General features: G+C 55.6%; 1 protein-coding gene across 2 annotated transcripts in view; it reads right to left on the bottom strand.

Moving 5' to 3' along the window:
- Nucleotides 1-663: 663 nt before the first annotated feature.
- CD247 (CD247 molecule) overlaps nt 664-27,265 on the bottom strand; it is a 67,265-nt gene continuing 40,663 nt past the window's right edge. The window contains exons 2-8 of one of the 2 annotated variants that reach the window (XM_013058406.2): nt 7,525-7,628; nt 6,263-6,325; nt 5,701-5,781; nt 4,309-4,341; nt 3,298-3,354; nt 2,282-2,323; nt 664-1,179 (exon numbers count right to left, since the gene is read on the bottom strand). In XM_013058406.2, coding sequence (XP_012913860.1) covers nt 1,114-1,179; nt 2,282-2,323; nt 3,298-3,354; nt 4,309-4,341; nt 5,701-5,781; nt 6,263-6,325; nt 7,525-7,628 — 446 coding nt within the window. In that variant the 3' untranslated portion in view covers nt 664-1,113. Of the gene's footprint in view, nt 1,180-2,281; nt 2,324-3,297; nt 3,355-4,308; nt 4,345-5,700; nt 5,782-6,262; nt 6,326-7,524; nt 7,629-27,265 lie in introns of both variants that reach the window. The other variant, XM_004756716.3, reaches the window with a different exon arrangement.

Here is a 27,265-nt window from a genome sequence, read left to right as displayed (position 1 = left end):
GCCGAGCGGAGCGTCACACACGACACCTCACGCGGCAGCGCTCCCGGACGCCCGCCCAGGCGAGCCCGGAAGCCGGCGCCGCTGACCCCGGAAGCCGGAAGCCGGCCGCGGCGATCCCAGCACGCGGCGCAGGCGACCCCGGAAGCCGGCCGAGGCGACTCCCGCCTGCGGCAGCCTTCCGGTGTCTGCAGGGGTGCGGGGCGCTGTGCCGCCTGTGGAGCCTTCACAGGGACGCCGGGAAGGGAACGGGTGCCTGGGAGGGGTGTGCGCACCCCCTTCCCTCGCCCCGCCCTTCGCACTCCGCAGTGGCACAGACCATGTGCCTTGAGGCCGGCCGTTCACAGCTCACGGCCCCCGCGGGAGGCTGAGAGCTCCGTGAGGGCGTGCGGGGCTTCTTCATCGTCGTCCGGCCCCGAGTGCGCGGCCCACAAATGCTGTTTCGATAAAGAGGGATGACGCTTGATTGAGGGGGGCCTGTCCTCTCTGCCCCGCAGCCCACCCTGCTCTCGCCGAGCCTCCGTCGCCGCTGCCCCGCTCCCCTGCCTCAGCCAGCTCGAACGCGCGCCCCCCACCCGTCCTCTCCCCCTGCGCCCAGGCCTTTCACGGGGAGACACAACAGCCCCTTTGCCCCAGTGACAAATGACCTTGAAATGAAGGCACAGGTTGACGACAGAAGCCAAATTTACAGCAGGAGCAAAGCCACTCCAATCCCGAGGGAACAATAAAGGCTACTGGGATATGTGCTAACATTTGGGGTTTCTCTGGGGACTTGACAATACATGGACAGAACACGGCCGTGAGGAGGAGCCCGGGGCCTCCCGGAGAGGGGCCGTCCCCGGTGTCCAATGCACCGGAAGTCACGCCCCCGCAGAAACCCCCAAAACGTGCCGCCCTCACAACGGACTCCTAAGGATGGGCAGGAGCACACTGCCCTCCGGAGTCCAGGGATGATGGTTTCTGATTTGGATATGTCCAAATGTTAACAATGCAAAGCATCCAGTTCTTAAGAGGGAATACTTTGGAGGTGAACTGGGCGTGAACTGGGTTATAAATGCTTTATCCTGTGTCCTTAACAATCTGGGCGTCCACGGGTCTGGCTTGTGGTTAGTGCCGTTAGCGAGGAGGCAGGCTCTGCATGTGGAGGGCGTCATAGGTGTCCTTGGTGGCCGTGCTAAGCCCCTGGTGAAAGCAAATCAGAAAAGAAAAATGGGTCAGGAGTTCCGCATGGGCACAAACCTACCTAGAGGTCAACGAGGAGAAGGAGCCCCTCGTGCCTCCCAGAGGGCTGCAGGAGAGACGCACTCTCTGCCCTGTGCTTGGGCCTAGAAGAACTTTCTGTTGGACCCAAGAGGAAGGGGAGCACCCCCATCCCTGAACTCTGAGCTGGAGTCAAGTTTGCTCCAGAGAGTTTGCTGTCCCTCATACCTGGGCCTCCAGGAAGCCAGGACTTGTCACGGGGAGAGAGTGGCCCCCTGACCTCAGCCCTCTCCCCCCAGCCTCCTTCCCATGTCACCCTACTACATTTATGTTATTTGTCGGGGGCGGGGGGGGGGGCAGGCAAGCTGGTCCCAATCTCACTGGAACAGCTCTCCCTGGTCCAGAAGACAGATCAAAGCTGCCACACTCAGGAAGATTCTGAGGGCCCTTTGACATCATTCTAAACTCAGGCAAGCTGGGTGGTCTGACACGTTGGAGTCACTCGAGCAAGCTCTGAAGAGCCCAGGGGAGCCAGAAGTAGCCAAATAAGAACCTGATGGGGATTATATTTTAGAGAAGTAGGCTGGGTATCCTTGGTTTGCATAATTTTTCACACTGATTTACATAAACCAGGCACCCGACTGTAACATCTTCTTTTTAAGGTTATTATTTCTCTTTATTTTTTTCCCCCTTCAGTTTTCCCACCCATCTTATTAGGTCTGAGGATACAAGGCAGAGCAAGGCTTCTTTCAAGGGCCCAGAGCAGTGGGGGAAGAGGCAGGTGTCTTCTGCCTACATCGGCCCTCTGGGCAGCTGCTGCTTTTCTGTGGCCGGTGCCTCCCATGGTCTCCTAGTTGGAACCAAGTCATATGCTTGGATGGCTGAATCTCAGCCATGCCCCAGGGCCTTCCGGGCAGATGTGGCACTGAGACGTGAATTGGGACCTGTGGTTTTTGCCCTGGCCAGCTGATGGCAAGAGCTGGGTGTCACCAAACAAACGAAAGAGGGGAGTCTAGACTTGCCCCTGATTAGACAGCACCAGGCAGGAAGGGGGTGCCCGCGGCACAGACCAGAGGCAGCTTACCTGGTAAAGGCCATCATGCCCCTTCCCTCTCCGACGCTGGTTCTGTGAGAAGGAACCAAATGAGCAGACAGTCAATCATCAGCAGCCTCCTACTCAGGCCCCAACTCTCAGGGCCCCCAGAGAGTCAGAGGTGACTGACTGTTTCGTAGGCAGGGGGGAGAAGGGTCAGGCGACTGGTCAGACCTCACTCGGCAGGTAAGGTGAGGACTGGCTTCAATGGGGCCCAGGTTTGCTGGTCCCCACTCACGTGCTCAGAGACATCAGAGTCCTAGAATCCGGGCTGCATGGGAGCTGGCCATGTTGCCTGACGCTTGGAATAAATGGGCGTCCCTGCCACTCACAGAGTTCCTGGCTACGCTTCAGTGCTCACTGGGAGTGACAACTACGCAATGGGAACAGCTCTGGCTGCAGAGTCCCCTCACAGCTGGGCTCCCCTAGTTACTAGCTAAGCGACCTCGGGCAAGTCGTTTCACCTCCCGTGCCTTGCAGGGCACACATTTCTCACTGGGTTATTGTGGGGATCACGTGAGACCACCTACCTGGTAAAGCACTGACCAGACCTGCTTTGGGGACACGTGACCTACGCAGCACCTACTCGGGAGGGGTCAGCACTCCGCTCTCATCATTCAGAAATTCTTAATCTTTTAGAAATAAGGGGCCCTGCGTTTTCATTTTGCCCTGAGTCCCAGAGTCCTAAGTTCTGAACCCAGCGTGGCACACAGTAAGCACTTGGTGATTACTGATGGTGACAGATTCGCCTTGCTCTTTACAAGCTTAGTGCGCCTTGGGATCTAGACTTGGTTCCTGAAAGAACATCACCTTCCCCCACTGCCTTTAGGTGCTGTTGAGTGGGGAAGAGCTGGGTTACACTTTGCTCCTGACAGCTACCACAAGGCATTCTGTTGGTGATACTCGGACGGAGGCCTACAGCAGGGACCTCTGGAAGGTGAGGAGGGACTCCCTCCCTCCCTGGGGGCCTCTCCACCCTGAGCCAAACCTTGGGAATCAGCACTCACCTCGCCTTTTATCCCAATCTCACTGTAGGCCTCCGCCATCTTGTCTTTCTGCAGCGCCTGGAAAAAGCAGAGGGCGTGGGACACTGAATTTACTAACTAGTGCAGAAAACAGTGGGCTTCTGCACAAGAGGAAGCCTCTCAGCTTCCTACCTGGCAGGGAGCTCCCACAGTCAAAGCTCCGGTCCTTATTCTCACAAGCCTCTCTGGCCACAGCCAGCTCCTCACCTTTGGGAACATTCTTCTCAGCAGGCAGTGGGAGAATCAGGCTCCCCGCTGAGCAGGGAGCCCGACGTGGAACTGAGTCCCGGGACCCCCGGGCCCTGGCATCACGACCCAAGCGGAAGGCAGACACTTAACCATCTGAGCCACCAGGCACCCCCTTTGGGACATTCTCTGAGCGGCCAGCCCTTTTGCACTGAACTGAGAAGCTCAACCTAGATTTGAAGATGAAATGTGGAGTTCTAGCCGAAGCACGTGAACGGGGACAGTGTAAGGGCTCACCTGGAGTCGCCAGCACCATCTATTTGAGCTACGTGTCTCTTTATATGTCCAAGGCCATGGGCCGTGCCTCCCCCATATGCAGGAAGGACAAAGAGGTGCCTCTCCTCCCAGGAGGTTACCTGCAACTGTCCCCTTCAGGGCAGCCCCAGATCAACAGCCTGAAAACCACAATCAGATCCACACCCAGGTGGCGAGCTGACCTTCCAACAAGAGGTGACACTCAGGAACAGACTCTGGCCTCTGGGAGCAGAAGCCCCTCCGAGGGGCTTGCCCCCCCCCCCGCTTCTTGCCCAGCCCGACCTTGCTGCCCCCCAGCACCACCACCAGCAGATCCAGGTATGGGAGGGGAGAAGGCAAAGGAAGGGGGTGCCCTTTGAACATCCAGTCCCTGCAGGCAGCAAGCAGGTGAGTCCCGTGGCACAGGAAGGTGAAGGTCAAGTGAGACAAAGACACAGGGCAGGGAGCAGTGCCTCCACCCAGAGCCTCCCTCCAACGTCCACCTGTACTCACATTGTACACGACTTCCTGAGGATTCCTCTTCCTCTGCTGGGAAAGATGAGGGGCAGGTTAGGGGTGGAGAGATGGGGCTCCAGGCCAGGACAGTAGTAGCCCCCTTCCTGCCACCTCCTTGTACCCTGGGCCACCCCTGCCTGCCCCCCGTCCCCGGCCCTGCTCCCTCCTACAGCCCTGCCCCCGCCACCCCTACCCTCACAGCTCTACTGAGGCTCCTACTTCTTAGCACACACGCACGTGCTCCTGGGCACACTGGCTTCACAACCACCACCACCACCACCACCCCCTAGCCCTGAGGGCCTCCTCAGCCCAGTCTTGTTCAGGGTTGGCCTCGGGGGTTTCTCGTGTCCCCTTGCAGACACAGTGCCAAACATGTCACAACTGGCTTCAAACAAAAGGTGCCAAGTACCCTCAATTAGAGCAGGGCCAGTCACTGCCCAGCAAGCCCTAGTGACCCCCAACTCCCCCTTCACCCCTCCTCATCTAAGTAAAAAGAGGAGAGGCGAGCTGAGGCTGGACGGCAGGGACCAAGGAAACTGCCAGTGTCTCCTCCCCGCCTGTTGGCTCTAGCAACAACATGCCCGGCACAGGGCGGGGCTGGGGGGACAGGAGTGGCCAGAAACATCAAGGGCCACGGGGCACTGTCAGCAGCAGTGTCCTAAAACCTGGGCAGCCTGGGCTTTGGGGCTGAACCCTGCTTTTTTTTTTTTAAGGTTTTATTTATTTAATTGAGAGAGGTGGAGAGAACATGAGTGGGGGAAGGGCAGAGGGGGAGGGAGAGGGAGGAGCAGACTCCCCACTTACTGGGGACCCCAACTACGGGCTCCATCCCAGGACCCCGAGATCATGACCTGAACCAAAGTCAGATGCTTAACTGCCTGAGCTGCCCAGGCCCCCCTGAACCCTGTTTATAAGAGGACCCTGCCCTGGCCTCATCCAGCCTCCCCTCCCCCCAGGGTGCAGAGTTCACAGGCAAGAGAACAGAGCCACTAGGAGCCTGGAGCCGGACCTTGCTCCAAGGGAGCCCAGAATTCCATGTCCAACGGCCTTGGGCCCTTCCTGCATGGACCTCTCCACCAGATCTGTCCTTTTGGGGGCCTGCATCTCAGGGTGGCCAAGCAGGTTAAGGGGAGGTGGGTGGTGCTTGGTTGCAAGGGCCAAGTGCCATGTTCCCGTGTGGGAGGTCCATCGTGATGCCGAATGGAGTCCCGGGAAGGAAGAGGAGGGGGTGGAAGCAGCTGGGGCTCTGGCTGTCCTGGGGCCCCAGGCCCCTAGGGTGTTAGGACGGACTGTGCTGATAGAGTGGAGGCCTCTCCTGTCTGTCCTCAGCACGCCCGCTGGCACACTCACACTCACTCACACTCACAGGCAGACAGAGGAATACCCTACCTGTTTTCCTCCCATCTCAGGGTCCAGGCCTCGTCTCTTGTCCAAAACCTCATACTCCTCTCTTCCTCTTAAATTGAGCTCCTACAACAGACAGGAAAGCCTCAGAGCCAGGAACGACACCCTCAGGAGGACTGGACCCCTGGACGGGGAGTCCCCTCTGGGTGGCGGCTCTCACAGAAAGGAGCAGGGACTGCGGTCTGGGTGAAAGCTGGGGACCAGCTGGGGACCAGCCTCTCACAGGGCATCTGCGAGAACATACAGCACCCTGGCTCGTGTGCGTGTGGTGCGTGTGTGTGTGCGCGCGTGTGCGTGTGTGAACGGATCCGACCCAGGTCCACTGCACAGGGAGAGGGAATCTGCTCCCCGCTACCCTGGAGGCCGACTGACCCCCTCCCCGCCTGCAGGGGCCCCGCCAGCCACGGACAGGAGGGTTGGGGGGCTCCGAGCCGGGCGCCGCGCATCGGCTGCAGGACGCGCAGGCTCGCAGCCCCCGCGTGGCCCCGACGGTTCCTGCGCCGCGGGCGGACTAGAAAACCCGGGGGGTGGGACAAGGCGGACTTACGTTGTAGAGCTGGTTGGGGCCCTGCGGGGCCTCGGGGGCGGCCGCTCTCCCGCAGAACTGGAACTGGGAGAGAGGGTGGCCGGGTTAGAGCCCCGCTCCCTGCCTGGTTGCTGCGCGGTGCTGCCCCCCGTTCCCCCCCGCCACGGGCGACTCCAAGGTGGGCGGTGGCTGCACGGGGCCCCCACTCCTCTCGCGACCTCGTGCATCGCCGCGTCGCTCCAGCTTAGTGTCCTTGAGCCTCGCCCTCGGCGCTGTTCCCGCCCCCCGAGGGAGAGAAAACGGCAAGATCCTACGGGGGCACAGCCCTGGAAGCCCCCCGAAAGGCCTTCTAGGACAGCTGTGCTCACACTTTTATTTTGGTTTTTTAAGATTTTATTTACTTGACAGACAGAGATCACAAGCAGGCAGAGAGGCCGGCAGAGAGAGAGAGAGGGAAGCAGGCTCCCTGCCGAGCAGAGAGCCCGATGCGGGGCTCGATCCCAGGACCCTGAGACCATGACCTGAGCTGAAGTCAGCGGCTCAACCCACTGAGCCACCCAGGCGCCCTAGGCGCCTCCCCACCACCACCACCACCACCACCACCACCACCACCACCACCACCACCACCACCCCCCCCCCCCGCTCACAATTTTAAAAAGAAAATGAGTAGGTAAGACTCTTCTACAAATGAAGACTTGCCGAAGTCTGCCGTCCTAAAGGGCAGTAGGCGCGAGGACCCAAGTGGTCGCAGGGACTGAGTTACGTCCCACCCGCGGCGGGCACCGCGGCACACCAGTCCAGCCCTTTCAAGAAATCCAGGCTCTGTAGGCACCAGCTGAAAACCCATGCTCTGGGCCCCCCTCACATGCACTCACAGGGACCCCGAGGGACAGGTTGCTTCCACCTCCATCAGCGGTGGGTCAGCAGAGCCTGGGAACACACATGGGTGCCCCACCTCCGGCTCTCGGTTGTCTGAGACATAAGCCCTTTTCCTGCTAGCAGTAGCCCTGCCCTGGGATGCTCTGATGTTTGCTCATCTGTATGGCTCCTCAGGAGGACGCCCAGCTTCCCACTCGCCCCCCACGCCACTGCAGGGCTGTGGCAGACACCACCCCGCCCCCTTCCCCCACCACCCAAACTGCAACCTTGGCTGCTCCCTGCTTTGCCATGGACACCAAGCTCCAGGCCCTAACCGTGCTTGAGACTTGCCAACACTAAGGCCCTTCTGAACATGCACCAAGCAGGGGAGCCCACGCCTTCTCCCCAAGGCCCATGGTACCCACCTTTGCTCTCAGGAACAGGGCAGTGATAATGACACCATAGATGAGGAGGATTCCATCCAGCAGGTAGCACAGTTTGGGGTCCAGCAGGCCGAAGCTCTGTGCCCCTGTGCCAAGAGATAAGACTGATCAGCCAGGCCCAGGGTGACAGCACACATGCCCACCATCTCAAGGTGGCCCCAGGACTGACTAGGCCAGGAAATCCTGGCAAGTGGGGCAACTAGATCCATTCTCTACCCCTTCTAACCACAACTTTCCTCCCGTACCCTTGGACCAGCTCTGGGGAAAACCCAGCCTCCGCTAACAGCCAGACGTGATGCTTGGTGGGGCCTCAGGTCCTGGGAAGACTGGAAAGAAACAGAAACTAGGTGGAAGGTGAAGCTGCCCAGTGCACACAGGATGGTGCCTTGGGCCCACTGGAGCCCAGCTGTGTGCGACCTCCCCCATGAACCATGCCCTGATAAAATGCCCATGTCTGGATGAATGACCCCACCTGAATTAGGGTATGTAGCTCCCTAAGGCCCACTCGCAGGCAGAGAACAGGACTTGATGTTTGAATAATATCAGTAATTAGGACTGTGAGAATTTGGGTTAACTCTCCCCCCTTGACTCGCAGTTTCCTCAGTGCCAGGCGCTGAGCAGGGTCTCCCGCTCAGGGCGGTGGGGGTGTGGGGCTGGGTCCCAAGGGGTCTCGTGAGCCATAGACAAAGGTGTATTTGGGGAGCCTCTCCCCGCCCGAACCTGGCAGTCTCCCTGCTTACTGGTCTCAGCCCCTTGGGCTCAGCTTCATCTGTCCCTGCCCCTTCCCTCCCCTCCTGCACTTAAAATCCCTGGGACACACTTTGCTCTTCCAGACTCTGCCTCTGTGCCTTTGCATGCCCTGTTCCCTCTACATATTCTCTCCCTCTCTGTCCCTGCAACCCTGCCATCTGGTAAAGTCTGACGCATCCTACAAAATGTAGCTCAGAACTCCATCTAGCTTGCTCCAGCCCAGTTTGCAGATGAACCCCGAGTCCTCACAGCCATATTAACCCTTGTCAAACCGGCAGTGCACATCTAGCAGGTGCTGGCATTACTGTACAAAGGGAGCAGGGAAGGCCGTATGGTAAATGTTCTGGTTAAATCGGAGCGTGTTTGTTTGAAAGCTCAGGGCACTGCGAGTGAGAAGGCGTGGACTTTAGATTGTCCTTCCTGCTGGGGATGTGTGCCGCAGCTCAGCAGCTCAGCCTGCAAACCGTCCTAGCACCGGCCTCCGCCGAGCGAGCGGGGGGGGGGGGGGGGGGGGGGGGGGGGGGGGGGCGCAGTGGCGGCGTCTCCCAAGGCCAGGGTGCCCCCTGGTGGCCACCTGCAGCCCTCCGCCGCGGCTGTGGGAGTGGAGGCCGCGCGTCCGTGGGTTGACTCAGGGCAAAGTATTCACCCTCTATCAGTGGCCTCTTCCACTAAAAAGGGTGAGAACTAACGTTTCTTCAGTGTTTACTATGTGCCAGACACCCCTCTAATGGAATAACTTACCAGATCCTCCCAACAGCCCCGCATAGAAACACAGAGGACTCCCCCTAGCCAGCAGCAAGCCAGAGGCTGAGCCCAGGACTCTGGCAGGGACTCGCATCACTTTCCTGCCCTGGGCCCCGCTCCGCCCACCCTTCTCCAGGAGCAGCCTTTGGGCATCTACTCCCCCCCCCCACCTGCCCTATGGGAGCAGGTGATCCCAGGCTGCCCCCGGGATCCACCTCCAACGCCCCTGAATCCCAATCTCAAACCTTTTACTCCCACCCTGATTCAGGACCTCTCGGGGCCCTGGTGGCTGATCTCTTTGTAAGCTTCCGGCCACCAGCCTAGGCCCAGCTGCCCCATGCCTCCCCCACACCGCCTCTTCTGCTGCACTTTGAGCTCCCCAGGACTTTCCCACCCACTTCGAGCTCCCTCCTCTCCCAGCTCCCATTGCTAGCTGGCCCCCTTCGCTCAGTGGTGAGACTTATCCCCCCACCTTCGCCCCTGGAGATTCAATAGCTGATTCCAACCCTCCCAAAGCACCCCACACGCATAACTCCCAGATTCCGAGCTTCCCCTCCTCCTAGGCTGTCCGGGCTGGAGGGCTGGAGACCAGTGGCTGAGCTTTGAGCACAGGGTGCCTGGGAGCCCTTCATTAGATTTCCTGGGTTTTCAGCAAAGATGCAAAGTTGGCCTGCCCTGGGGCCCTGAGGCAGAGCCACAGGACCCCCACTGACCACAGGTAAGGGTCCAAACCCCCTGGGAGGCAGGCCACCACCACCCCCCACCCCTGCCCCGAGAAAGGCCACCGACGCTGGGGTGATTTTTTTTCTTTTAGGAATGGAGAAGAGGTGTCAGCAGCAATTTATTGGGGTGGTTGAGATTCAGAAAAAAGGCTGGGAGAAAATCACTCAGCTGCCTGTCACATAAAATGAGGACAGAAAAATTACTGGACAGTAAATTTAGAACAAATGAGAAGAAATATTTCTTCATGTTGTGCAGAGCCAGCGCGGTGCGGGAGGAGACTGGTTACCTCCCCCAGAGATAAGTAACAGGGACAGGTTTTCTTTCTTTCTCTTTAAAGAGCAACATGATTTTATGGCCCATGACAAGTCGGCTGTGTGTGGTTTGGCGGAGGAGAGGATATTAACCGCAACATATTTCCTGGGGTAGGGATCCGCCATCCACCCAAGCCAGCTATGCTTGTGCTGGGAGCCATGGGCCTGCGGAAGGCAGTGGTCACACGGAAGTTCCACAGGGACCCAGGACCTGATTCAATGCGGTAACTGATTAACTACTTCTTGGGCACCTGCTCAGTGCCAGGGAATGCTGGAAGAGAAGGAGCCCTGGAGCTGGATTCTAGCCCCTCCCTTGCCGCCAAGTAGCTGTGTGGTCTTGGACAAGTCACCTCACCTCTCTGGGCCTCCGTTTCTTCATCTGTAAAATGGTTGGTAATCAGATCTACCTTAAGGGTGTGGTGAAAATAAAATAAAAAAATATATTGGTAGATGTTTTTTGTCCATTTCTTCCAGAAGAACAGTGATGTCCAAGAGGTGGGTAAGGTCTTCTGAGTCCCTGCCTTCGTGGGGCTAAGGCCATAGCTTCCACTGGGTTGAGGGGCTTCCCTCAAACAGCAGAGAGTTTTCTAGGACGCCCCCTCAAAGGCATGAGGCAGAGACACTGGCTCCCTGGTTCCAGCTTCTTCCCTGCACCCTCATCGCCAGGGCAGAGAGCTGTTTGCCCCTTCCCTGAGCCCCTCGCACACCTTCTCCAATCCTCATGACATCCGGTCGCGAAGGAAGGTGAGTATTTCACCTGGGGGGTGGTGGCTGCTTTTCTCTACAGCTACGATTGTTTTCTCTCACGATTCCTGGCCTCTGCCCCAGGCCCACAGCACCCAGGAGAAACCAGGGTCTGAGCAAGGGCCCAGAAACGGACTGAGGGTCTTGCTCAGACTCTCCATCGTGGCTGCCCGCCCCCATCTCCCCCTGCTTCTCATTGACTAGTTCTTGGCTGGAGCCTCGGCCAGGGGGTCTCCAGGGTTGAGATTTGGGAAGGGGCAGCATCACATAGGTGCAGCCTCGCACACACATACCCTACAAGAAAGTCACGTCTCACAGACCGGCGTGGAGAATGAAATGAAGGCCTCAGTCCTTATATGCTGTGTTTTCTGTGAAATTCCCAACTGTGCGCTCCTCGACTTCCTTAAGCTCAGCTCCCTCATCTGGAAGATGGAGCTAACACTGTGCCTCACTAGGCGATAGGGAGGACTGCAGGCGCCCAACCCCATGCGTCACGAGGGCTCCAGGTCAGCTGTTGTTGTCACCCTAATTGTCCCCCCAACCCCAAATCACCACCAACACGTTTTTCTTTTTCTTTCTTTCTTTCTTTTTTTTTTTTTTTTAGCAAGAAAGGGTCAAATTTCATAAAGACCTTTTCAACTAGGTAGGACGAGAGACGCTGATGTGTGTAACTTCTGGGTGTTCGAAGCCGCACGGCTAACCAGATCCTGCCCTCACCGTTAAACTGGGGGGCATTTGATGAGGGGGAGGTATTCTGAGCAGTCACATGATTTCCCATTTAGCAAATGCTGCCTTCCTATCAGAGTTGTGTTGACGAGAGCAAAGACAGCCTAACAATAGCCTCCCAGCGCAGGCCCAGACGTGATGGCCACCAGGGGGAAGGCGACAAGCCCTATTTGCAAAGCAGGAGAGCTGGGGTACGATCTGACCCCCTGAGCCTTTTTTCCATCGAACCCGGACCTCCACAGGCCATTCTCTGGCCCCCTGCCCAAGACACACTCAGCAAATCTGGAAAATAAGGAGACCCTATTTTCCAGGCCTAACGGGGGACCCGCACGCCAGACCCTTGCGCCTGGACAGACATACGGCAAATGTGGAAACTGAAGTCCAGGTGGGCTGCAGACGTGGGGAGCACATCTAGGTGTTAGTTAGGCAAGCTCCCAGATGATCAGGCTGCCTGGGTGCCAGGCTGATGGCGGGCAGTGAGGTTTTAGGGGATTCTAGGTATTCTGGGCAAAACACAAGCACGAGGACACCTGGCAGAAAAACAAGCCAAAGCCTTGGAAGAGACCGCCTTGCTCACTCACGTAGTCCCAGTACTGGACACAGGATTAGAACGCTGGGGGAGGTGGGGGCGAGAGGGGGAGCCTGGCCCGGAGCCTGACCTTGTTCACGGCCAGGAGGTTACTGCCCAGATGCTTACGACAATCCCCATCACCAACACGGTGTAGCTCAGCACCGCCAGGGCCCCGCTGAAGTGGGAAGCCCGACGCTCGTCCCTCCCCTCCAACAGAGCTGACCCTGGGATGCATGCACAGGACTGTGGTGGGCGGCCAGCATGTGGGACGTTGTCAGTCACCATCTGCAGAGTTTTCCTTCTCTTCACAGGGCTCTTCATATCCTGCTGGTAGGATATGAAACCTGCTGATCTCACCTGGAGGGAAAACCTTTATGCCACCCCAGGTCCCCACGGCCAGGACAGTCTTGGGGAAGGGGGGCAGGGTGAGGGGTCTCAGTAGAGGGAGGGCCTCCCTCCCCAGCACATGGTCCTAGTGGGGGGCGGGGGCGGGCCTCAGGCTCAGGATCCTGCATGAACAGCCTTCCTTAGAGTCCCAGCTCCTGCTCATGCCCAGTGCGACGGAAACCACGTCCCGGACAAGCGCCTCGATGACCTGGTGTTGTCTCAGGCTCCCGCCCTGACACGCACAGTCTTCCCGTGGCCACGTGCAGTGAGTGCACGATGTACCCTGGGCTCTGGCCTCCAGTCCCCACCTAGCCCCAGATGCTGCCCACCCCCCGACGACCCCCCCACCCCACCCTGCTTCATGGAAGCTCAGGGAGCACCTTCCTGCTCTGAAGACCCCCACCCGTCGTGCCACAATGTTTTTTACTTGAAGCCCAATAAGCCGGAGTCCGCCTGCCCCACGGTACCTGGAACAGGCTACGTGAGACGCCCAGAGGAGACTCCATGGCAACGGAGAGGGATCACAGAGTCTCTGTACCCACAGCCCACGGCATCTAAAAACGTTATGAGTCTCATTAGTGAGCGCGAGCCCAGCCGGCTCTCTACACCCTGTTGTCTCTACAAAAGCTGCCAGTTCAGGAAGTTTCCTGGCACTGACCATTCACAGGAATATTGCGGGGGGGTGGGGGGGGGCAGAGGGCAGCCTGGAGGAGGCACTTGCCCTTACAGAGTCTCATTTCTTTGGATGAGCTATGTTTGAATTGTATTGTGTCCCAGTCGGACCATGAGCTTCTGAGAACAGGAAAAGCAGGTCTCAGTCCGCCTGGCTTGGCCACGAGAAGCTGAGAGCACACACTCCTGCTGGCCGCCCCCTGCCAACTTCCTCTTCTCACCACCCCCCCCCCGACCCCGTTTGGGAGCAGAGGGACTGCCAGCTCCTCTTCCAACTGGTAAGGGTCCCTCGCACTTGAACCCCAATTTGTATATTTTTTAAAAGATTTTATTTATTTGAGAGAGAGCATGAGAGGGGAGAAGGTCAGAGGGAGAAGCAGACCCCTGTGGAGCTGGGAGCCCCATGCGGGACACGGTTCCAGGACTCAGGGATCATGACCCGAGCCCAGACAGTGGCCTAAGCAACTGAGCCACCCAGGCGGCCGCCGATCTGTACTTTTAAAATTGCTTCCTGTGCCCGATGGAGCTCGATTCTGTGAGATGCAGAATGTCGCCAGGGCTCTCTTATGGGGCCTACGCCACTCGGGTATAACCGAGACCGGAGGAGAAAAGAAACTTCCTCAGAGCTGGGTGGGGTTCCTGGGACTTTTCCTGCCTCTCTGCCTGGGGGTGGGGCGGGGCGAGGGCCTCACCTGTGCGTGCAGGACCCAGACTTCTCACCTAGCCCTGAACTCACACACCTCACTGTTTGCCAGGTTTTCGCAGGTGGTCCCAGCAGCTTAGGGGCGTTTCGTGTCTGGTGCCCTCGCCCCAGCAAGCCCTGGAAAGCACAAGTGATACATTTTGGTTTCACTTGCTTATTTCCCCTCCCCACGAGGCCACGTGAGAAGAGGAAAGATCATAGGCCTTGGAGCCAGAAAGACGAAGATTCCAGTGCTGAATCGGCCTCCTCCTGGCTCTGTGTTGGGGGGCTGCTTTCCTGACCTCTCTGAACTTCAGTTCCCGCACCTGCCAGAGGGCTGGGAAGACTGACCTGCCGGGTAGTAATGCAGGTGCACGGAGATAAGGGGCGCTGAGCCACGGTCTCGGGGGTCTTCTCCGCTACCACAGAGGCCTTGTAGGGCCAAGCAGCCGCAGGAGTGGACCAGGCCTCCCTACCTCTCACTCCTGCCACGGCGGGGGACAGACCTGCTCGGCTCCCCTGCTCACCATGAAGACACCCGCCTTTCAAGTGTATGAGGATAAAATCAAACAAAGATCTATGAAGTGCTCGGAAGCTCAAGACAGGGGGTCGTTTCTGAGCTCTCCTGGCCTCGGGAAAGGATAACCACGTAACTCTCACCTGCACTCAGTGTAGACTTGCCCTCATGTTCTGATTGAATTCTGATTGGATTCTGATTGAATCCTCAGAACAGCTCTTTAGCGCATGGGCAGAATTACTACCGACTCTATCCTGCGGACAAGGAAGATGAAGCAGTAAAGTTCCCACGTGCGTCTGACGTGAATTCCCTTCCTTGTCTTTCCACTTTATCCTGGCGCTTCTGGAATTCAAGTTCTCCAGGAGGCCTCCCACCTTCTGTAGGCATTTCTCCTCTGATACCCTCAGCCTCTGCTTGAACACCCTGGGTGACAGGGCGCTCACCACGCAGCGGTCACTGGTGGAGAGCTCACATTTTCAGAGTTGTTCAAAAACAGCTTTGGTCCTAGCTCTGCTTTCAGAAGCCCAAAGAGCACAGACTGTCCCGCTCCTATAAGGCAGCCTTTGAAATCTCACCCGTGTCCAGCTGGTCTCCCCCTCAACAGGAAACACTTGGGCACCACAGCAAAAACCAGTCCTTCGAAGGTAGAGGGCTTGAGCACAAGTCTTGGCTCTGGCGCATCTGTGTCACTAACGGAATCATGTCACAGCTACCTCACCGGGTAAGCTCTCAGTACAAAGGCACTTGTGGCACCAATATTCCTCATAAAGACCACAGTGCAGGTAAGATCAGCCGGGTTCCGAGCCGCCTGACCCAGCCTCCTGCAGCCTGAACCTTGAGCCCCAGGCCCTGCTGCAGCCTAGCCTCACTCCCAGGGCCCGACCCGGCTGGAGATGACATTGCAGGCTGAGAATTTAGAAAACAGGAAGTCATGTGTGTTCAGGAAGGCTGTGGCAGCAGTCTGGGGGTGCCTGTGCTGGGGGTGGTGCCCAGCTCATTGACCACAGCCCCAGAGGCAGCCAGACCTCCCCTGCGAGGGGTTTGCTCCCATTCATGGAGCAACTAACTTTCACCGCTGTAGGAAAGATAGACACCCTGAGCAGTGACGACCACCACTGGTTGAAGCAGCTGGGAGCTTTCTCACTCAGTCCTGACAGTAACGGTGACTTTACAACGAGGCTCAGAGGGGTTCACGACATGCCGAAGGTCGAGGTCTGGGGTTGAGCTCAGGCCTGTCTAGAGCTGTAGTCCAGATACCATCTCGCCCACCATTTGGACCACGTACTGACCTTGGGCCCTTCCTGGTCCTCAGGGCCAGGGAGACGGGTTCCCTTCAAGGCTGTGGACGGACTCGTACCTTCTCTGAGACTCACACCCCACCCCATTAGCAGGCGTGTTTCTGACCCCACACTTGGCTTTCTTTCTTTGAGGCAGCCGGACACCGCGAGGCCTTCAGCGTTAACAGGGGCAGAAGGCGGCCGCTAGATGTGCGGCGGTGTGGGCCGGTGCCTTAGAGGCTGACCAGCCCGGAGCCAGCCTTGATCTGCAGAATGAGTTTGCGTAACATATTGGTACCACATAGCTTCTTGCTACTCGCTTGACTTTGGCACAGTCCCCGCAAGCCCCCTGCCCCTCAGACGCTGGATTTCATTGTGAAGTGAATGTCCGCTCCTCACTACCTACAGATTTTATAACCCCACAGGCAAGGGATTCCAAGGCACGGGGGGGGGGGGGGGGGGGGGGGGGGGGGGGGAGGGAGTTTGATTTCTTAGAAGTAAGGGGATTCTGGAAGAATATTTCCCTGTTTGTATTACTTATGACTTTCATTACATTTGTTATGATTCGTGCAATAGTTTTTAAAATTTATCTACAATCACTTTTCATTTTCAAGTAAATCAACTCATTATGAAAGTGCAGGAAAGTACAAGATAATCAGAATCACCCTTAATTTAAACACAACCACTCTTCCCTGGATGGCAGATTACCTTCCAAGGTGTTCATTATTTATACATGATAATTATTCTACGCAAAAACGTTTTCCCTGAAAATTTTTTCCTGTTAGTATTATAATTTAACATTATATTTTCATGTTATTTCACATATCTATTTTTCATGTTTCCTGCTACTTCACAGGTCTACTGAATTGCCTTTTTAATGGTTGCACAACAATTCCTCCAGTAGTTACTTACTATTTCTGCATTGGAGGTGGTTTGTTTTCACTTTTTCACCACTGTAAAGGACTCTGTGATGAACAGCTTCATTCCTAAAGCTTTCTACGGGTTTAGAATTCAATCAACAAAATTTCGAAAAACGAAAGTTAAGACAACTCATCCAAGAGAAAAATCAGCAAGATATAAACAGACAGTCTTTAGAGAAGGAAAAACAAAACTGTTGAAATCTTATATAAAAAGACCCTCAGCCTCCCCGCTGGTTACTCACTCCTGAAAGTACAAAAGGACAGAGAGAGGGACCCCTGTTCACAGAATCAGAAGGCCTCAGTTGTAAGAATATGTGAAGGAAGCACCCCCTTTGGCAGAGGAAGAGACAGTGCAAAGGTCCTGTGGTAGATCTGGTGTCTCTGAACAGTAAGGAAGTAGACATGGCCAGGGTGGCATGAAAGAGGGAGCGTGCTAGAAGATGCGGTCAGAGGGTAAGAAGGTTGCGGCATTAGTTAGGACTCTCTTGGCCAGTGGACTTTACTCTGAATGAGATGGGGAGCAACTGCAGGGTTTTCCATGTTTATAACAAATGCACATTGTTTTCGTAATTTCAAGAATGTGAATAAAATTTAAAAGAAAAAATTAGCCAATTGGACTAAATCTGGTTCATGGTTGCCTTTACCCAGGCAGGCTTGTAGGACAGGCCTAAAATCCAGGCTCTGCCACCAGGATGCGGACTGCCCTAGAGCGACCATCTATAGTCTGTTCGCATTCACCTGAATATTATAATCTTCATCTCTTCCTGCCCTTGCCCCACAAGCGGAGCTCTGGTTTGCACAGTAAGTGGTTGATTTCTACCGAACGATGCAAATCCCTTCATCCTTGTGCTCTTTTATCATTCAGGAACACATATTCATCACCGAGCCCTTTGTGATGGGCTGAATTGTGTCCCCACCCCCCAAATGCAGATGTTGAAGTCCTAACACTTAGTGCCACAGGATGTGACTGTATTTCCAGAGAGGCCTTCACAGAGATAATTGGGTTAAAATGATGACCTCGGGTGGGTCCTGAGCCAACGTGACTGGTTGATCTGGGCCAATCTTCTTTGTTCCACTTTACAGATAAAGACACGGAAGGTCAGGGAGGTCCTGAGGCGCTTATGCAGCAGAGCCTGGATGACAGACCAGGTCTTGCCAAGCCTGTGTTCTTCCCCACACAGCACACAGCCCCCACATCACGCCCTTGAACATTAGCATTACTTAAATCTACTCTATTAAACTCCTTCATGTCAAAATTCCACGCACGATTTTACCATTTCTTTTTTCTTTATTTTTTTAAAAAAGATTTTATTTACTTGACAGAGAGAGAGTGCGCATAAGCATACGCAGAGGGAGCGGGAGAGGGAGACGCGAACTCCCTGCTGAGCAAGGGAATATGATGTGGAACTCAACCCCAGGACTGAGGGATCATGACCTGAGCTGAAGGCAGACATTTGACCGACTGAGCCACCCAGGCGGCCCAATTTTGCCATTTCTCTGAGACTTTAATTTATTCTGCAGATTAAATCTTCATGGTACATGTGCATAAACACACACACACACATACATGCACAGATGTTTATTACATAATTATCTGTGGAAGCAAAAAAAGAAAAAAGGAAACAACATAAACATCCACCAGCTGGGCACCTAATTAGTAAATGCTGGTGTATTGATATGTAGCAGCTTAAGAAACTAAAAATACAACAGACAGTTCTGTATCTGCAGCTATGGAAAGCTCTCCAAGATAATTAGGTGACAAAAGCCAGCTCTAGAATGGTATGCATAATATTTATATATGAAAAGGAAAAGATATATAGGCTGTGTATGTATAATAATATGGAAATGCCTATCTGGTTAGAGTTTTTGTTTGGGATGGTGAAAAAATTCTAGAAATGGAGAGTGGTAAACATGATTGCACAACAACTTTATGCCACTGAATTGCACACCTAAAAATGACTAAAAATGGCAAAATTATATTTTTGTATACTTTACCACAATAGAAATGTTTATTTATGTACGTCTATATCACTATTGATACTGACATCCACAGCTGGATGGCTACATACACAAAAAATGTTCTCCCACTCAATTCAAGAGGAGCCGGGAAAGCGGGAGGTCGGGAGAAGTTAACTTAATTTCCATGAATGACGTGAACACTTCAGTCACACTGAGCGTGTGTGGACAGTTCTAGGGTGGGACAGACTGGAGGCACAGGGGCCCTTCTATCCAGCAAAGCACCCTCAACTAGGCCGTAGCTCAGTGCATTTCTGGTGATGACTTACTGAGGGTTGGAAATATCTCCAATATATAGAAATTGTCACTATAATGGTGTTGGGGGGATACAGTTCCATTGCTGTATGAGCACGAAAACAATCACTGCTGGCAGACAGCCCGATTATTACTGGTGCTGTTATTCCCTGGAGAAGCAGGCATGAGAGGCCAAGTCCCGCCCTCCCTGCCCCATCACCCACCGGAGCACCGGTCCGGTCTGACCCTCAAGGGAGACGAACACATCTCTGGCCAGAGCACGCGGCCCTCCTTCGGGGAGCGGGCCATGCAGGAGGCCGAGAGGGTTTCTGGACAACCAGAGCGGGCCGAGCGGGCTGGGCAACCGAAGTAAGGCGCGAGGTGGAAGGGAGCGGGGGGCTGGGGTCGCGGCCTGGGGCTGGGGCGCGGCCTGTACCTGCAGCCGCACCAGTCCCCCGGAGCTGTTCTGCAGGCCCCAGGCCCCCGAAGGCACGACCCCAGGGCTCCCGCTGCACCCGGAGCAGAAACCTGCTTCCCTGAGGCCCCCTTCAGCCAGGGGGCTTCCTGAAACCCGGGCTACCCCTTGTCCCGCTCTGTGGGGGACCCTGCGCCTCCCGCTCTGCGGGACACTGCGGCAGGCCAGCCGCAAGCGCAGGAGGCGGCCGGGGGCAGCTTCCCACTGCGCCAAGCTTCCCGGAGGTCGGGGTCGGAGGAAATGCGACTTGGATTCTAAACGAGACACAGAGACCTCCGGGGACGGAGTTGACAGCCCCCTGGGATTTCAGAGGCGAGCCTGGCCCTCCCGGGGGTGGCCAGTGTCCCGCGGCGGCGGAGCCCCTCGCGGAAAGCGGAAGAAGAGAACGAGGGGCTCCGGCGGCTTCTCGGAGGCGGCCGCGCTCGCACTCGCTGTCCCCACCCGCGGCCGAGGCCCCCCGGGCGCGCTCGGCCTCTGCGCTCCAGGCACCCCCGAAGCCGGGCGCGCGCTAGACCCCAGCCCCGAAGTCCCCAACCCAATTCCTAAATAACAGCCTTGGGCTAGAGGGAGAGAAAGCCCGGGACGCGGGAAGGGGCGCGGGGCGCTTCCTCCGCACGCGGCCGGGCTCCCCGCCCCCCCCAGCCGTGCGGTTACCGCGAGCAGCGGCCCCGCCCCTCCTGCCCGCCCCGGCTCCTCCTCGAGGTTTCCTGTCGAGCTGCCATCCAGGGCCGGGGTTATCGCCCGTGATCTCCCGTCTCCGCTGCTCGCACTGCGGCGCCCGCCCCCATTGCGGTCCCGTCCCCCGGGCCGCGCCGCCCCAGCCCCCTGCGCGGGAGCTCTCGGCGCGGCGGGGGCGGGGTGCGGGGCTGGTTCCCAGGCGTCGGAGAGCGCTCCGGGGGGCTCCCCTGCGAGGCGGGGGTCGGCCTGGGGTGGGGTCGGCCGTCGGGGCAAGGCCTGGCCCGGGTTACCCCGGCGAATGCCCACACGGGTCCGCGCTGGTGCCCGACCTGCAGGCGCGAGACGCCGCCGCCCGTCGGGGCCGCCCCCCCCCCCACGCGCCTCGGAGCAGGGAGGAAGCGCGGGGGTCTCTGCTCTCCCACGGGGACTCCGCATGTCGTCAAGCTGCCACTCTGGGCGGCGACGGCGACTCTCCCATGGAGCCCCACCGGCATCAGTTTCCGGGCTTTCCTGGCGCCCCGCACCCCCCGCGGCAGCTGCGACGGGCCGGGCCCCGCGGCGGAGCTCGGAGGGGGCTCGCGGGGCTGCCCGGGTCCGGCGTGGCTGTCCCGCCCCGGCTGCAGCGAGGAGAGGAGGCGCGCGGGCGAGGCCGGGGCCACGCGGTTCCCGACGGCGGCGTGTTCTGCCTCTGACCCGAGCTGCCCCGTCGCACGACGACGAGGTCTTTAGGGAAACACAGATGCAGAGTTTTGACTTAGGAAGACCGAAGTCAGTCGAGCTAGTTCCTGGGCAAAGACGGGTTTCTCGGCCCCTCTTGGCTTGCTGCCACGTCCTCACCCGCGCTCCCCAGTTGGGTCTGGGGCCGTGTCAGGATCACCCCAAGCCCCTGAATTAAGAGCCCCTGGGCATGGGTGTGGGGGTCAGGGCTGTAACCTGCTCCCCCACGTTCTCGTGCGCGCCGTGCTTTGGGGACCCCTGCTCTCTGGGCTGTTTGGATCTGGAAGATTCTGCACCTGCAACTGCTCCCCCCCACCCCCGACTGCTCTCTGAGGGAGGGCGGCCCAGACCTCTCTGGGCAATCAGAGGGACCACATGTGGGCCGACGCGCACAAGCTCCCTCGCTTTTGTCAGAGAGACCCCCGAGGGAGCCAGACTTCCACGTCCCGATCCACGCTTCATGCCCCCACATTTATTCACGCCAATGTGTCATCTCATCGCCTCGCCGTGTTTAAAACACACCTACGAGGACCGGCCTGGGATTTCTTTTTCTCCTTCTGCCCTGCCTTCTTCACAGCCAGGTGTTTGCTGAGGACCAGCTTCCTGGGGGCCCCGCCGAAAAGACCTCATGGCCACCTGGTTTTGGGAGACTGGGGGCGGCTCGTGGTGTGAGATGCCGGCCTGGGCAGGTCCAGGAGCTGGGCTGGGGGTCTCATGATGCCTCAGCTTGCTGCGGGTGGTGTTCTGTGCTCCGGGAAGGGAGCCACAAGCTGCTCTGGGCCTTCAGGGACTCTGAGCTTTCCTGAGGACTGTGTTCATGGGGTGAGCCCCCCCCATTGCCTGCTTGAGTCCCTCTCCCAGGGTTAGTTGGTGACAGAGAACAAGTCCAATTTCCAAACATACCAACAAAGAAAGGAAGAACCAAGAAATGTTGCAGCCAAAATGGAGCTGGCATCTGGGCACTGATTTATCCTGGGCGGAGAAAGAGCAGAATGAGCCACCAAGCCCAGAAGGTGGGATGTGCCTGAGTGTGGGAATGGGCACAGTCTGACCTGCAAACGAGCGCTTGAGTTTTCCCAAACGTTGCCCAGGGCCCTCCATCCCGATGCCACCTTTCCCTGCCCACAGGTCATCCTCTCCAAGCCCTTCTCAGCCGTCACCTTCGTCCCTGGCTTCCTCCCACCAGGGCTCCAGCCCACACCAACTTGCACCAGTTATTTTTAGTGGGAAGAGCACTTCATTTGTTACCCTCATTGCTTCTAATGGATTCTTTCCTGCTCAACTAGATCGCAGGTTGCTCAAGGCCAAAGACCATGGCTTCTAGTTCTTTTGTTTCTGCTGCTGTAGGAAGCCCAGTGGTAGGCATTGCCAGACTCAGTAATTATGTAATCGCTTGGATAACTAAGACAACGATTGGTTGACTGACTAAGTAGTGGTCATCAATGCAACAACATGAATGAATTTTGCCCCTTACCCGTCCAAGAATCTGTGAGTTGGAAGACGTCTGAGAGCCCATTTTTCTAGTCACCTTGGCTAATGCTATCACCCAAAGTGCGTGTGTCCTTAGGGAAGTTACTTCACTCTGGTTTCCTTGCCTCTGAAATGAAGGTATGAATTTAACAATCTCTGTGGCTCTGTGATCAGTGCTCAAGCTAGTCATCAGGAAGAAAATGACTTAAAATTTCATAATGAGGAGCCATCACAAAGTGTCAGCCTCGCAGACATGCTGTCTACTTTCCCTACTGTCCCTCTGCGAGCGAGAGAGATGGGGAGTTTGCACCTCCTGAGCCCTGAGCCCTGGAGGGAGTAAGGTGGGCAGGGAGTTTTCTCATGGGCGGACCCCAGGTGAGCAGACACTCTGCCACGCCAGGCAGCATTTTGCTGACACCTGAACACAGGGCAGCCAAGGATCACCCGGAGAAGGGCTGCCAGCCTTCTGGAAGAGCCAGCACCTCCCCCACCTTCCAGTACACCTGTGTACTTGTCTCCAGCTTGGCAAACTTTTACTCATCATTCAAGGCCCCCCCTCAGGGGTTACCCCCCACTGGGAAAACTTCTCTGCTTGCTTCGGGCAGAACCGATCTCCCTTGAGTGGTACCTGCTTCTATTCTATTAGTCATGGGTGAAATTCACTATTAAACAGAATATAAGTTACATTTTCAAATAATACATTCAATATGTTTTCCTTCAACTTTCAGACACCGGTTCAGCTTTCAGAAGTATTTCTAAATGAAGGAAAGGGATCCAATCGTTAACCTCGTGAAAGAAAAAGTTACAGGGATTACAGAAGTTTTTCTATGTTTCCAGGCGGTAGTATATTTCTTGTCCTTTTTCACATTAACAATGGGACTCATCGCTTTAGACTTAGAAGGACTTTCTGATAAGGTGTCTAGGGGGTTGAAGAAAATCATATTGAGCATATTATTGGAAAATGTAGTTAATGTTCTGTTTAAAGATAAGTACTATTTAAAATGGCAATATTTCTGATGTTTCAGACACATTTCACTAATTACTCAACGACGGGTCTGTCTCCATTAAAAATTAAACTCCATAACATCTGGCATAGATTTCATTCTTCTTTGACTTTCCAGTCCTTGGCTTGCACCAGCATAAAGGAGATAATTACAAGGGTTTGTTGAATGAATAAATGATAAAGTCTGGTAGATTTTACTTGAATCCTACACTGAGGCTGAGCCCAGAGCGGGCTGCCTCCCTCATCCCTGTGTGTTCAGCTCTTTCTCCCTAATCCCTCCAAAAGTCTGACAAGAAGAAATAAGGTTAAGACTAACAGCTTTCTGTCTTTGATATTGAGGAATCCGGCCCTGTATGCAGGCAGAGACCAGAGCAAGACCACTTTCTCCCCCGGCTGGGCGGCTGACTGGCCTCGCAGCCTGGGACAAACTGTTTCTGAGCTCCTCTGGGTCTATGCTGAGGGCCCGAGCGCGGAGAAGGGCTGCCCGCTTTTCCAAGTCTCCTCTGTGGGTCTCTGGTGAGACGGCAGGGCCGCTGCTGCACGGAAGCCCTGCAAGAGTGGGAAGGCTTTCCTGGAGTGTGATTGTCTGTTTGGCAACCCTCCGTGTGCCCAGCAGCCCACGCCCCGCGAGCGCTCGCCTGTGACGTACTTCGTTTGCATGGATCAAAGGCCCCACAAAGCCAGCCGCCCCTGCAGCTGGGGAGGTGCTGGGGGATGTGGGCGGTGGTGGGCTGACAGCCTCTCCCAGGGGGGAGTTCACCCTGGGGCCTTCAAACAGGGCCCTGGGCCTTCCCCCTTCTGGGAGGGGAGATAGGATGGGGTGAGCCTTGGGCCTGTCACCTCCCCTCTTGCTCTCTCCGTTTCCTCATAGTCCAGTCCTTAGGACATCTCCCCAGGACCACCAGGGAACAGAGCTGACGGTGACACCTGCAGGACCCTCTCGTCATTCCTATTCGACTCAACTTCGAGATTACGGGTATAGACACAGATTCGGACTGACATGTTGCCCCCAAGCCTGGGCCTTAAGGACCTGGGGCCTGTTGCTTCTGCTGGATGGAGCTTTCTGGAGACAGCGAGTCACCCGTCCCCGGGCTGTGCGCCGCTCGGCTGCCGGCCTGCCGAGCTTAGGTTCAAGGTCACGCCGCACACGCAGCAGAGGGAATGGCAGTCCAGTCTGGACGTGACCTATGACCCGGGCCAGCAAGCCTGTCTCACCCCCCAGCCAAGCCAGGTGCAGACAGCGAACTCGGAAACCCGCGGTCACACTGGCCGCCCTTCAGAGGAGCGCCCCGGGATGTAGCCAATTAGCAGCGCTCGCTCCTGCCTCCCGGCGGACTTCAAATACTCGGAGCCCTCCCCGTCTGGAAGCCGAGCCCTGAAAAAGTCATCATTTTCTTGTTTTCAAAGGAGAAGGGCGAAAGGGAGGGTAACACACATACGCTAATTCACACACACACACACACACACAAATGAAAGGCGTTTCCATGGAGGGCATCTGCCGGGCTATGTCGAATCCGGGACCTCCAACTCGCACTCTTTCCTCTTGATCCTGCAGGCCGGCCTCCAATTTAGTGGGAGCGGGAACTAAATTTGTGCTAATGTATTGGTTGAACATCGAATTCAAAGGGTCCTTTTTTTTTTTTTTTTTTGAACAAAATCCAACTTTTCAACTTAAAAAAATAGACCTCATGGAAACGAATTGTTGGAATTTGATCGGAATCTACATCAACTTATTTCTTCAGATTATTAAATTAAGGAGAATGCCAACCTATGGCCTGAATCGATACCAGCCATTCATTTTGGCTAAATAAGTTTTCTTTTTCTGGAAATACTGTGTCCTACAACTGTAAAGGGGGGTGGTCAGGGAAGCGGTGAAAAAAAGCTTTGTCTTTAACGTTTTGTTTGCTGGCTTCAGAAGCACAGGACCCGGGAGAGGGCCTCCTCATTCCGTGAGACAACAAAACACCCTGAAATCCTGACTCCAGCTAGCAGGACGCCTTTTAATAACTGCCTCAAAAAGAGACTTGAGCGTCATGAGTTCAGCCGCACACCGTTTTTCTCCAGAATGTGCCGATCGTGGCAGCAGCAAGCACCTCTTTATTGGGCAATAATAAAACTGTTTTTAAGTTCCCTTCCTTTGATAAGCTTAAATTACAAATGGAAATAAGAAGCTGAAATTTTCCCCACAAGCAGATGCCACTCTTCTGGAACAAAATCACCCCCGGGGGTTGCTGTGGAGCCCAGCACGGAGCCCCAGTGTTTCCGCTTCCCAATTTGTGATGCATTGAAGGTGGCTGATTTGTCTCCCAGCCCGCATTTCTGACTGGCTTTTTTAAAGCACTTAACTCCACAGACAGAGGCTGCCTCCCTGCCGTGAGTTGTGTGTTGGTTCCTCTGAGCATCCCTGATTTTCTTCTGGGGAGGAGGAGTGGGGTTTCAGTTCTGAGCCTCTCTAGGGGTCCCATTCCCCACCCCACCCCCAGGGAAGACTGGCGCCCCAGGACCTTGAGGTCTTTTTCCCCACCCACCCCCCACCCCCCCCACTTTCTGAAAGCAGAAAGGTGCGGAGCAGGAAGGTGGGAAACCGGGGAGAATTCTGCCTGTGGCCGTTGTACCTCAGAAACACCTGGAAACAGGGACAGGGCTAACCCACAACTTTGATCGTCTCTGCTTTAAAGGCAAAAATTGTCAAGTGAATGCCCAAAAAGCAAAGAGAAAAAACAAGAGATACACAGTTACTGAAAAGGCTTCAAGACTGTAATGTTTACCTGCAGTGTGTCCTCCATTAAAAAAAAAAAAAAAAGTGCCCTTTGCTCTGAGCTTCTAGCATTCATCTTTTTACTCCTTCCCTTTCTCCTCCTGTCCCTCTTTTCCTCCCAGTCTCTCCCCATCAAGATTTCCTCTTTTATTGATTTCACAGTTTCCTGTCTCTCTCTTCTCCCAGCTCACTCTCGCTCTGTCTATCCCCTTCCTCCCTCCCCCTCTTTCCCTGCTTCCTTCCCTTCCAAAGACCTGCCCAGACCTGGATTATGTTTACAAGCCTCACATTCAGAGTTCTGGAAGCTCTTGCACCGCCGCCTCACCTGGCCTACCTCCCCAGGGTCGCGGTGCACCGGGAAGCAGCAGGCAGCTTCCCCACCTGTCTTCACGCCTCACCTGGGCCGCTTCCTCAGCTCCTTGCAGCCGGGAGAGACTGACAGCCAAAGCAGTGGTTTCCCTGAAATATTTCAGGGAGTTTATTTATTTCACAGCAGGAATTATTTATCTAGCCCCGGCTGCCAGAAAATTCTGAGCGTCTAGTCATTTGGAGGTCACCGAGGACCGGGCCAGCCCCCTCCATATTTCTCCGGCTACAGTGAAAGCGGTTCTTGGAGCCGAGTCAGCTGGGGGATATTAACTCGCTATCTCTCTTCTTTGCTAATTCGAGTGCTCTGATGATACATGGCCAGGCACAAACACACTCCCGGCAGCAGTTGCCAGGGAATATTGCTTTTTTGGACTTTGACACCAGCTCCAACTTTGAGAGGAATTTAAGTGATATTTACTACATAGAAATTTTCTCGCTAGAGCTCTGGCTTAGCCCGCTGACAACACGTTAGATTTATCCTGGCATCAACTAGCCTGAGACTCAAACTTAATTAACTTCCCTGGGGGCTTGGTTGCTGCTTTGGAGTTTGGGGCTCAGTGCAGACCTCATGACTGGTACCCATCACCGTGCTTAGGAGCACCTCATAGCAGACGAATGAACCACGAAAAGAACCCTCTCCCTTGCACACTTGTCTGGCTGTTTGCCCTCTGACCCCCTTTAGGGGAAAAAAAAAGTCAGTTTGTCTTTGGACTACTGGTGCCAGACGGTTTTGTGTATTACATCTGAGTCTATCTTTAGATTGTATTACTTTGGTTGGGGTTTTAAAAAATATTATAATTGGGGACTAATGTTTTTGGGGAAATTTACACTAACATTTTTGGGGAAATTGACAATCTAAAGAAAAATTATTTCCCTTGCCCTGACCTTTTAACCCCAACTTTTCCCCCCAGTTTTAAGAGTCACTTGAATGCTGAAAATAAATTTTAATTTCATTTATGAGGGAAAAAGTGTGCTTCTA

The sequence above is a fragment of the Mustela putorius genome, unplaced genomic scaffold, assembly GCF_011764305.1.
Source record: "Mustela putorius furo isolate JIRA1106 unplaced genomic scaffold, ASM1176430v1.1 tig00000785_pilon_pilon_pilon, whole genome shotgun sequence".
Classification (NCBI taxonomy): Eukaryota; Metazoa; Chordata; class Mammalia; order Carnivora; family Mustelidae; genus Mustela; species Mustela putorius.
The sequence above is the reverse complement of the archived record's forward strand: the minus strand, read 5'-3'. Positions and strand labels throughout refer to the sequence as shown.